General features: G+C 33.7%; 1 protein-coding gene across 1 annotated transcript in view; it reads right to left on the bottom strand.

Moving 5' to 3' along the window:
* Positions 1-1267: 1267 nt before the first annotated feature.
* The window catches only part of LOC128554741 (uncharacterized), a gene marked incomplete at its 3' end in the record, with an annotated part of 36437 nt that continues 24504 nt past the window's right edge, over positions 1268-13200 (bottom strand). The window contains exons 3-5 of the mRNA XM_053536056.1: positions 2502-2906; positions 2165-2383; positions 1268-1363 (exon numbers count right to left, since the gene is read on the bottom strand). Of these exons, the coding sequence (XP_053392031.1) occupies positions 1268-1363; positions 2165-2383; positions 2502-2906 (720 nt within the window). The remainder of the gene's footprint in view (positions 1364-2164; positions 2384-2501; positions 2907-13200) is intronic.

The following is a 13200-nucleotide window of genomic DNA, read 5'->3' as shown; positions in this document are numbered from 1 at the left end:
ATTAGAAACCAAAATAAACAAAGGGCCATAACTCACTCAAAAATTTTTGAACCAGTCTGTTTTAATCAATACATCATTATGACAAAGATTGTTCAAAACACCCCTGCCAGTAGTTTCTGAGGGGTTACGATAACGAGAAATTGTTAACGTACGGAAGGACGGAAGGACCACGGACGCAGAGTGATTTGAATAACCCACCATCTGATGACGGTTGGCTAAAAATATAATATAACTAGGTAAATTCAAATTATTGTGTTCCATCTAATAGCGGTATATGAATTTCAAATTTCAATAATAAGTTGCCTAAAGTGTACATTTTCATGCTTTACTTTATAACACTGAAATGCACATTCGGTTTTCATATGTTATTGACATAATTCTGCAAGCATTAAACAAAACTTTTAGTTGAGTGAATATAACTTTTTTCTTAAATATCAAATTTGAATTTGTGCACATCTCCAGACAGGACTTGAAAAAATAAAAACTTGCATTTTTACATAAAAACATAATGTAATTTATAAAAGTTTCTTATTATTTTATTAATGTGTTTGATCTACACATATTTCTTTTTAAACAAATGAGAAAAATATGAATAAATTTTAAAGTTATCACATATTTATTAAATATAATTCACTGTTACCACTTCGCACTAATTGATTCACTTGTGATAGTCATAAGCCCCCAATTTTGCTAATGAAGACACAACTCCCTTAGCCTATTGCCAAGATCTAGGCCTTTAATGATAAACCAACTGTCATATAGAAGTGAACAGGGGGAATATTTTAGCGATGTATAATCAATTTTGAGTGTGTTATCTTTAATACAGCAAAATTTTGCTATATATTATTTCGATTTTAATATGTACGTTTTCCAAAAAATGGAGACAGACTATATAGTAGCGGTTTTTCTTGGTCGCAACAAAAGCAATGACGTCAACGCCTGTTAACATGACGTCATTTTAGCGTAACCTTGTTGTACTAGAAACAAACATAATTATTAGAATATGAATTATACGTCGTAAAAAGGTTACTTTTAACACGTGACATTTGACAATATGGAAACAAGAAAATTTGTCGGATGGTTCAACACTACTTTGCATTGTAGTACGGGTTTTACTGGTCATTTTCTATATTGAAATAATGTCTTAAATGCCATTACGGTTGACGGGGCGCTGACTTGCTTGTCAATAGAAATATTGTATGTTTACTAATATTTGCCGCCGATTACGTAAGGCAGAGTAAAAAAAAATGATGTTAAATTTCGTTACCATGTTTGCTTGATCCACTCTCAATTTGTTCGTGATGATGAGCACCGTCTCTAATGGCTACATGTGACTCTTGCATTGACCCACCTGACTGTACATCTTATGACAAAAAAAGGAAATACTTAGTAATATTTATACTGACAGTGTACTAACTTGAGGAAAGATCGTTACAATGTCATCCATCATTATGACATTATCACCATCAGTAGCTGCAAAGCCATTACAAAGGAAAAAGAAGATATAATTCTTGTGCAGCGCATCCCTTCTCAAAAGCATCATTTTGTATTTAAGTTTCATCATCAGGACTTTAGTACTTTAGGTTTAAGTATGCTCTGAACTTAAAAAGACTATGTGCAACAAGGGAAGATAATTTGATTTTTTTTCGACAAAGAGTGAGTGTCCTTGTGCACTGCATTTTCCTTACATGCCTTCTATTTTTGTCTGCATTTTGAATAAATTTCCTTCAGTACTGTTCGAGGTGCGAACTGTAAAGAGAAATCCCTTGAATAGTTTCAAGATCATGCCCCAGACCGAGAGGTATCCGGAAACAGTCAGACGGACAAATTATTACTATAGGTTTCCGCCATATGGCGGGGCTCTTTGAGTTATAGAGAAGGTTCCTTTGTTTTGACTGCATGTGTCATTGATGTAAAGGCGGTACCTTTATAACACAATGTTTTTCGACAACATTCTAACTAGTGTGTAGAAAAAAATACCATCAGGCGTTTTGTTTTTACTCATCAAGAGGAATATTTGTCTTCACCAGAAGCCTCTAGAATTGTTCTCTTTTAATCAACAATGGTAGTCTCGTGGGCTTTACAAAAGTATCATACGTGGCTGCTGGCAGGACTTTAAAATGTTACGCTACTGTTCAAGTTAATATAACTTTATTCAATATACCTGCTTCTTTTAGGGCGTCATATACTTGCCCTACATCTATCGAAGGTGTTATTGTTATTCTTGTCTTTAACTCATCAAATACTGCTTCTGATAATTTCTGTAAGGTATTTGTGACTCCTCCTTTTTCAAAGAGAGACCATATATGTTTGACTCCATGTACTGTTTGAACCTCTGTTTGCATTCTGATGGAACGTGTATACCTCGATGATGTTTCAGCTCCTGAAAATATTTTCATAATTTATACTTTTACATACCTGTAAAAGTAGCAACATATTACATAACATCTCAGTTAAAAATAATTAAATATAAATAGAACATGTAAAGAGTATTAGCTCACTTAATGCATCTAAAAGCTCCGTCATGCAATCTGTTGTAACTGTCGCATCGACCCGAAATGGTCCCTTTGCATCAGGTAGATCAGTATTCACTGCACTTGCAAGCTCTTTCAGCAACTCCAAGAAGCTTTCGCTCTCCAAATACCTGAGCATTTGCAAGATACTTGTATAAGTTGTACATTCGAATTTAAGGAGGACGCACTTTTGTGCTGCTGGTAATATTTTCACATCAGGAATGTTTTCGATTTCCCTAAGAATATTCTTAACAGCAAGGTGAATTTTAGGATAGTCATTATTTCCCACTTTCGTTGTCGCTTTGTTAATAACCGTTGTTACTATTTCGTCAACAAAGTCAATGTCATCGCTTTCATTTTCAGCTCCGCTCAAAGTAAGCTCTGTGCAGATCACTGAAAAAAGACATGTTCTGTAAGTTATAAAAGGACTTCAAATTCATCACCACTAGTTTACTGTGATTGTATTTAACATATTTTAACTGTTCGTAATATCAAAAATAAATAAGATAATCACTAGTCTTTGGGATCTTTCGAAGTAATGTCCTTCTTATTATGAACATCTGTTGCCTCGTTATGACAAAAGTCCTAACATACGGGACTTCAGTTTATTTTTTATTTATTTATTTTGTTGAGTTTAACGTCGCACCGACACAATTATAGGTCATATGGCGACTTTCTAGCTTAGATAATGGAGGATGACCCCCAGCTGCTACTCTGTGCATTATTTAATCACGATCGGGCACCTGAGTAGAACCACCGACCTTCGTAAGCCAGCTGGATGGCTTCATCGCCTGAGAAATTTAACGCCTCGAGTGAGGCTTGAACCCACATTAATGAGGGGTAAGTAATCTGAAGTCAGCGAGTTTGTGTTAGTATGTTCATAATCAAGTAAAATGGTCCAATATGAACAAGTATTTATAATTTCTTTCATTAAATGGTAAGCGATTAAAGTCTCACTAGAACGACCTCATTTTTGTGTCTAAAGACTAAATAACTCCTAGTTGGTTGAACATGTTTGACAGAATTCAAAGACACAAAAAAGCAATGACATGAAAATTACATATGTAAGGTAATACATACACTTGAAAAAACGTATAAATACATCAAGATGAAGATAATTTTATATATACAAAGTGTTGCTGCTGTTGGTCATGTTTGGTTGAAGGTGAGGAAAGGGAAAACAAAACCTACAATGAAAAAATACTTTTTTGCTAAAAAAAAATCGAAGGAACGTTGCCAATTCCTCTTGCGTTTAACCTCGAGCCGCAGAACCCTAACTTACAAAGGGACTCTGCTGACTGACTTATTAGGACTGATAAAGAAACCGAATGCATACAATTATAGACTAACTACAGTACAGCTTAATATTTATATTGAACACATAGCTACAATATAACATCGTTATAGAACATTTACAATTAATATACATTTATAAAATAGATTTTTAGCCATACTTCCTATAAATTAAAGCTTTCCTTCGATTTCGTATACATGTACTAACATGAGAACTATTTCAGACTATATGACATTACCTTAAACTACGAGTATCTATTCGTTTCATATTCATTGTACATATAAATCAGAAATAGGATAAATCTTGTTCTCAAATGTCTTTCCTGAAAAGTTGACACAAATAAACATTATACAAATTAGTCTGATACACCGTCTATAATATACAGGAAACTAACAATTTAGTCCAATCAATTAAGTCCTCTAACGGGAGGAACTGTAATAAATCTTTTGAAATTACTTACGGGGATTCATAAATCTTAACCTGGACTTATTTTCCCCTTTTTGTGACGATAAACTCAACAAACATCCAATCATTTTGAATAGTAAACACATTTCTATAGATGTCAATTGAAATTAGCAACTGCAAATTATTATATTGGCGTATATTAACGTGTTTTTGTATATATAGCACATTTTTCTAAAACATCAATAGCATATATCAGATCATAGGGTATTTTGTATTGCATGGCGATACTTAGTTTATTTGCTTTAAATGTACATCCGAATGTGTTTTGGAGTGTAGTATTTGTGACATGGGCTCACATATTAAACATTTATACTTTAAAAGTTTGTCTGGAACACAAAGCTGTCAATCAATCGACGTAGGCGTTAGATAAAATTTGTTTTGTTTAGGTCCACCTTTTCTCAAAACCTAACAAAACTACAGCTTGGAAGCTTTGCAAACTTGTTAGCAGCATTAGGTTACTATTAAGGTTAAGAACAATAACTCTAATATGCATTTTGTGAAAATTATGAACTTTTTCTATATTTTGAAAAAAACTGATTTTTTGTTAAAATTTAGAAAATTTGATTCTCGGTTAGCATTTTGTTTACGTTAACTTTTCCCCAAAAGTTGTAATAGTTACAGCTTTGAAACTTTGCGCACTTGTTTATAATCATTTGTGTAGTAAAAAGACTAAGAACAATGATTCTATATTTTCAGAGTTATGGCCTCTTTGTATCTAGAAATTTTGAAGTTTTTGTAAAGGTGCACTCGATATAAATACTAAAATAACACTAGCTTTGAAATATTGCAGACAGGTTCATCTTTCTTGAATACTAACAATAGCATTGGAACTTCATACATTTTTATTATCAATTAGGATAAGTAAGAAGGCCAATAACCACAACTCTTTCCTTACGAACTGTCCAGCACCTGCAGACGAGCGGTGACACCGGCAGACGGTGCTTTTGTTATACTATCAAGTCAGAAACTATAGGTACAACGCCTTTAAACGGTCAACTACAGGGAAACAAATTTGGAGTTTAAACTGATTTAAGGATAATATTTTCAAACATTTGCCTGAAAATCATTATGATTCCTGTGGAAGAATAATTAATATGCCAAACGTAATTATATGAACTGCACGTCACTTTTCGCATACTTGTTTTTGTTATGAAAAAAATGTTTATGTTTTATATCTTCATACACACTGTCAGGTAGATTGCAGCACTACATGAAACAGCACTTTACTATTTAGACTATATTTAAATAAATGGATGATACGCAAGTGACGTTGTTTCTTGTTAAAGAACCACAGCTAATATTTTGTCATTATGACGTTTTAAATGAACTGATATTACGAACAATACAGCATGCATCGGAAACGCAGTTTGTATATTCATTTGCACATCTATCAAGTCAGTGAAATGTTTAATTCTGATATTATCAAGAGCGGGTACAGGATTAAATAATGTATTTAGGCTCTGTTCTCCTTAAATGTTTAATAAAATGTTATTTCAGCTATTAACACAAAGGAAATAATGTATACATATTCATGTATACAAAACATCATTAGGTTCCTTTAAATTCTATAACCAAGACTGCATCATTTTTTGCAAAGGTTCATGGTGAGCTTTAGTGACCGCTCTATGTCCGTCGTGAGTCGTGTGTCATCCGTCGGTCAACTTTTTTTAAAGAAATTTTCTTCTTGAAAAATACTAGGGAGTATTAAACCAAACTTCACAGAAATGATCCTTCGGTGTCCCCCTTTCCAAATTGTTCAAAGAATTGAATTCCATGTAGAAATCTGGTTGTCTAAAACCGCAAGACGCACAACCTTGATATATGGCAAGTGACATCAACCAATGGTCCTCTATGAACAATTTTTAAATTGTGCCCCTGGGAGTCCCATGTTCTACATAAACTTATATAGGATAAAACTTTTAAAATGTCCTGTCTGAAACTGCACGGCCTAGGCTTTTGACAGTTGGTATGTGGCCTTGTAAGTGGTCCCCTATAATAGCATAAAGATGCACTATGTTCAGGTATAAAAGTTTGGGAATGCAGTTTTTAGACAAGTAATTGGTATTCTCATTGCACCCCTTGTCGCAAATTTGTTTTTATAGTGTTATGAAAGAGACTGCATGTTAAGCCTTTATCCAGATACGCTGGTAGACATTATAACTACATTTATAAATACATCACGCTATCTAGATGATATTCTTAATTTGGATACTCCATTTATGGTCAATTGGTGGATACTATTTATCCTAGGGAGCTTTAGTTAATTAAAACTAACAAATGGGATACTAATGCTTCATTATTAGATTAACATCTCTCTATTTATGACAATATTATACATACCAAAGTTTATGACAAGGAGGAGGATTTTTATTTTAGTACTGTAAAATGGGAATGTACCTGAAGCTACATCTTATGGTAATATATTTTTCAATTAATTGGGATTGTCAGAACGTATAGTCATGTCAAACGTAATCAATATATTACAAGTAAATTTCTTCAGCAAGGCTACCTTTATTACATATTGCGTAAATATTTTCCTTCATTTTACTATCGTAATTTTGATTTGGTTTTAAAATTCAATAGTAATATAAACACTTTTGCAAGGTATTTCTAAACCCGTTTTATGGGGATGTGGTTTACAAACTTCGTAAGATTTTGGGTTATTGTAATTTTCCAACTTTATTTGGTAAAATTGCGAAACGTTTTATTAAAAGAGGTTACGACCTAACTGTTTTAAGTCAATCATGTTTAGTGCTCAACCTGTTTACAGTTGGACACTATGCTTCCGTGTATGATTGTGTCTGACGGAAGAAGGGGAGGACTCTACGATAAGCAGTTTTAAATCCAACCAGGGCTGAACTGTTCTGATACCTGACTTGTTTTGTCGGGCCCTTAAGTATGTATCTCTTGTTGCTCTGTCTTCTGCAAAAGCATTGAGCGTTCGTTTTAGGTTCTTAAAGTTCGCATTTAATGTATTTATACAGGAGCATTTTCGTGTTTTACATGTCATGCCTTTTTGTTTCCATTACGTGTGTTAGGGATTCACCTGGTGGGGTCCACTTTTATTTACACTGTCCCGTGTCTTTGGATAATGATGGGGATAAGATTGAGGTTGGGTACGCCCCATAACCCGTTTTAGCTCTCAAGTGGTGTTTTTGCCACTGACCGTTTCAATGCGGTGCCCTACTGTGTTCCTTTGTTTGTTCGTTTTGTGCTCGTATGCTTTCTTTGTATGAGCGCTTTTGTGTGTGAGTGTGCGTGCATGAATGTGTGTGTGCGTATGCGATTGTGTGCGTTTGTGTGTATGTGTGTGTATGAGTGTGTGCGCGTGAATGTGTGTATGCCTATGCGTTTGCGTGCGTTTGTTTGTGTGTATGTGCGCGCGTGTGTGCGTGTGTGTGTGTGTGTGTGTGCTGTAGGTTTCATTTTGCGTTCTTGGAACATGGCACTTTGATATTTATGTGTTTTTACTTACACTTCTACAGGAAAATACTTTAAGAAATATTTCTTGTCTAAATGTTCATGGCCTAGGCCTTTGATATTTGGTATGTAGAATTGCCTAGTAGTTCTCTAACAGGATTGTTAAAACTTTGGCCCTGGGGTAAAAAGAGCTTCACCCCAAGGGTCACTTGTTATTTTAGTTATATAGGAAAAATTACTTTAAAACTATCTGAACATATTTCCTAGAGTGTTTAATTACAATCATTTGATTACCACACTTGACTGTGGCATTGACCTATATTTTTTAAGATACAGTCTTGACATTTGGATGACATATACAGTTTTGCACACCAATCTTAAAACCGACGTTCAGTGACCATGAATGTGACCTACTGACCTAACTTACTTTCTTAATATTTTAGCATCACTTTGACATTTGAAACATGTCGTTCATATTACTCAGCTGAGCGATCAACCGTCATCATGACACTTTTGTTTAAATGATGCCGGTTACTGAAACTGAAACTGATTAATTTCATTAAACGCCTATTTCTATACAATGACATATTCAATGACAAGTATGAATGAACAGATCCATGTGAGAAAAACATGAATGTCCAATTAAAGAATACGGGATTCCCGTATATGGAATGTTCCATATACGGGAAAAATGTTTCCGTATACGCCCGTATATTAGGAGTATACGGAATGCGTACACTCCCGTCTACGGAACCATCTTCCGCAGTGCAGTGTCTCGAGATTTTGTTTGATTGTATCAAGTGATTCATTTTTGCGTAATGCTAACGGCAGTTCATTTCACAGTTTTGAACCAACAGTACAGAAACTTCTATCATTGAATATTTTGTGCTTTGTACAACGTTACGACACTCCACATTTTCCGATTACCTCAGTCATTGTCTACAAGGAACAAACCCTGTACACAGGTTTGTTAATTTAAAATACAAAGGTGATCTGCCAAAGTAACAGCTATACATGAAAGAAAAGATCTTAGACTCGATCGTTACTTTCAACGGCAACCAATGTAAATCATACACTCCTTGTTTGGAACTGTCAACTTTCCTCGTGTTAAGGACATGCTTTGCACACATGTTTTGAATACGTTGCATGTTACACACCTCACCGTTAGCTACACCATGCCATACAGTATGACTTTGCGGCAAACCAGACGTGAAATAACTAGAAACAAAACTAAATTTCAGTGGGCGTTTTGGGTTAAATATTTACGGATGCTCTTAGTTCGTAGGTAATTCAACATAGCTGTACGAAATTTGCGATTTACATGATATTTAAAGTTCAAGGTTTCAAAACAAGAAATGCACCACCAAGATATCTTATTGTGTTTTCACGTTTGATATCATCACCAGCAATGTTAATCGAATTTGTAAATTATTTGGTCAATGAAGGCCTGCTACCAATATATATATACAAATGTATATATATATATATATATATATATATATATATATATATATATATATATATATATATATATATATATATAATCATTTTTAAGTGTTCATTTTCAGCCAGTCATTTATTGTAACTGCGCTCCGTTCGAGGTTTCTGACCGCTTGTGGTTCTGCGGAATGAAATGTGAGACGAAAGCTTTTAATTGCTATATGGTTGTCGTTGTTAAAGAACTGATATACATGCAACTTACGTCATATACCCGATACGAAATTTGAACGTAAATATGAAAACATACTGATGTTTAAGGTTCCTCTTAAACATAACGGAGTTATAAAATGACTAATTAATATGTAGGGTTACTTATGAGAGCAGTGTTCAGACAACAATTTGCTTTCTATGAACGATTTGTTCAGTTCAGTAAAGAGGGTTTAACTTAGTCTTCTAGCAAAATGCCAGTTTCTGAATAGCTCAACTTTTGGGTGCCAACGTATAATTAATTTTAATGGATATTTCATACAGCTTGAAAACCTTTCTATTATTTAGGACTACCATAAAGTATAAACCTATTAGGTTTTCAAACTAAACTTTGAATAGTATTTTTGGAGTAGTTGATGTATAAAATGATTATGAATTGAATATATCATATACACATTGATTCTTTATGGCTTCCAGTTTTATTATTTTCAGTACTGGAGAAGAACGTTATGACTTAAGAAAAACAGTATCATTTAAAGCATGTAGGCTCGATGGATGCCTTTTCCACATGTCGGAGCAATGATAGATCGAAGCCAAAGAGATGATGGGCAATTCATGTGAAGCCAATAACCATAACAACTTACCTACGGAGGCAATTCTTTCTAATTAAGCTACATAAACAACGTGAATTATAAAAACAGCACATACAGACGAATTCGACTTTTATTATCTATTTAATTTACTTTGATTTTAAACAAAGGACATGGTTCACGATATATGAAATCGGCCTAACATATTACAAAATTATGAATTGAAAAATATTTTTCTTATGGCGTGTTTTTGTCTTTATACATGTCTAAACTTTATCAGAATACAATGTATAGTAATTTCGATAACTTCTCAGATAGAGAAACAAGAGCTTGAAAACCCATAAAAAACTAAAAATTGGTTATTTTCATGCATTTCGTCCTGTCTATCTGGAATTTAGTATAGATCACAGCCCTCGATCACGAAGATAATTTGAACTTTAGTTAAAATTTAGTATTGCTACTTGTATGTAAAAATAGTTTTGTGGTCGACGGCTGTGCTCATACTAAAAAATAAGTAATTTACGGATTCCTTAGTAGGTTTATTTTTCCTTTCTGGATCAATATATAGTACAACCAAAGAATTAAAAAAGCGAAAGTATTGATTACAAATCGTTATTCTGTTTTAGAACTGTTTTATGATTCTCTTCCATAAATAAATGAATGCGAAGTACAGCATTGTTACGGCTTTTATCGTATTTTTTTTTTATTTGGGACCGAAACTTCCGTACTCAGCGTCCATAGAAACGTACATTATCGTATCATCCAACTCGAAGGAAAGTCGGAATTTTTGATATTGTACAAGGAAAAGGGTGAGTTAATTTTTTATATCATAGGTTTCAAGACTAGGACGAGTGATGTAATCACATTTTTGCTGATAAAAAGGTATTTATTTGGAACGCTAAAGTGATCCGTGACGTTCGCCCCCAGTGTAGTTGTTATACTTATTTACACGTTTCCATCATGGGTAACATATATCTGTCGTATAATAGCAAGGGCCTTATATTACGAAATGTAGAAATATACTCAAGAGTGATCGTGATCGTGAAAGGTAAAAAAAAAACAATGTAGATTGTTAAAGATAAATTGCTAGTATCGTAGTTCTACATGCCGTAACATGGCCTAAATTACGAAAAAATATGTTGATGAATTTGAAGAAACGTATAAATACGTTTGCCGATATTTCACTTTTTAACAATAGGCACTCTGTTTCTATTCACAGATTAAAACAAACAAAAAAAATGAAAAGATCAGTACATTACAGTATATTTTAATCAACCTAAACCGTCGCTTAAGTATTTATATGATTTTGCACCTTATACATTTACATTTTGGTGGTTGGGGTTCGAATCCCACCTGCGTCATATACATTTTTCAAATTGCTTTTTCCTATATTTTTAAGTCTAATTTTATGTTGTTTAAGTATTGTTTTGATTTTTTTTAAATACTTTTTCAATTACAATATGCTTGTATTTTTCAGTATGAAGTTCCACAACCAAAAAAAAATTTTTGTTCTCATGCGTCGTTGAACTAAAAAAAAAGCAAATTTGATGAATAGGCATCCCCCGCCGAAAGGGTTTGTGGTGAGGAATGGCAAAAAATATATCCGGCAAAAGGTTAAGGATGTTACTAAGAAGCAAATACTTTCATTAGTCAAAATCAATTTAACAGAAAATGAATGCTTTTTTTGGTGGTGGGTGGTGGGTAGCGGGAGTGACCGGGTGAGGGTACAAAATATCACATGTTGATTAAAAATTAAGAATGAAAAAAACACAAATTGGGATGGGGGGATGCATGATCGGGGTGGTGGGCATGACTAGGTGGAGGAGTGACGTGGGGGGAACGGTACAAGTTTGCATGCTGATAAATATTCATGGAAGGTTTGAAAAAACAAATAATAAAAAGGAAAAAAGGAATGAAAAATTATTATTATTATTATATATATTTGTTGTTGTTTGTTTTTTGGAGCGGGTGGGGGGGTGGGGGGGGCGGGGGTGGTGGGGGAAGGTTAAAAGGGGGAGGAAGTGTGACCAAGGCAAGGTGGTTACCGGGTGTGGGTAAACTACTTCACATGTTTATAATAAATGTTCATGGAAAAGAATGAAAGAAGTTTTAAATTAATGAAATTCTACCAATCTGTTGGTTTGTTATGCACAAATCTGTAGATTTTTAAACAATTAAAGGGCAATAACTCTATAGTAAATTGACCAATTAAAAATATGACAGGTATCATCGAAGTATGTTGGTTCATATTTGTTTCAAGTTTCATAAAATTCCACCAGCTGAGAAATGGCTGCAGATGTGGATTTTTTTTTAAATCAAGGGCAATAACTCTAAGGGGAATTGACAAATCAAAACAAAAAACTTGACTCGCATCATCGCAGTATGTTGGTTCATGTTTATTTCAAGTTTAATGAAATTCTACCTGCTAGTTACTAAGAAATGGCTGTGGACGGACATTTTGGTGCATTTTTCATTAAATCAAGGGCAATAACTCTAAGGGAAATTGACCAATCAAAAAACAAAATAAAAACAAAAAAACTTGACATTTATATACGTAGAGAAGACATTACTCTTTTAAGAGTCAAAATTCAAAGCAGACACGTGTCATCTAAGGCTTACACACTTAGGATTCGTCATAACGTGGCTGACGTTGTTTCCTGGTGTCGCGCTGGTAGTCGAGTTGTCGGGGTGTGTGCTCACGTGGCTGCCATTTTATGGTTTCTTGGTTATGCAAGATACACAGGGAAAGAAATGTATGGCACGCGCAACTAGAGTGATTATGTTTTAGACGCAGGAAACATACCCCAAACTGTTGACAGTTCGGATACAGAGAGTGAGTGAAAATGTAGCAGTTGAATCGTTTCATTAACATAGGTTTTAAAGCAGTATTCTGTAGTTTGTTTCTGAAAAAGTATCATGAAGAGTATTTTTACATTTGATAGTAGAACATATTTTGTAAAAACATGTTTAGAGCTATTCTGATATTATAAATCTAAAGTTATTATGCCGGTTTGCTGAATTCATAAAATCATAATAATTTGTCAATTATTCATGATTATACTTCATAAAAACCGGAGTTGGTTACAATGTATTTGAAAAGAAGAAAAAAAAATCAGCAGATTAATATCTGATGTTATTTAATATTTATTTTGCAATTCTTCAAACGATTAAATTGTTACCAGTCAAAAATATAATTATTTATAATAACATACTGAAATACGATAATTTTAAGTTTAGTATTGTTTTGCATAATTTGACATTATTACCCATC

This window comes from Mercenaria mercenaria, unplaced genomic scaffold (assembly GCF_021730395.1).
Source record: "Mercenaria mercenaria strain notata unplaced genomic scaffold, MADL_Memer_1 contig_702, whole genome shotgun sequence".
NCBI lineage: Eukaryota > Metazoa > Mollusca > Bivalvia > Venerida > Veneridae > Mercenaria > Mercenaria mercenaria.
This window is presented reverse-complemented; position numbering and strand designations above follow the sequence as displayed.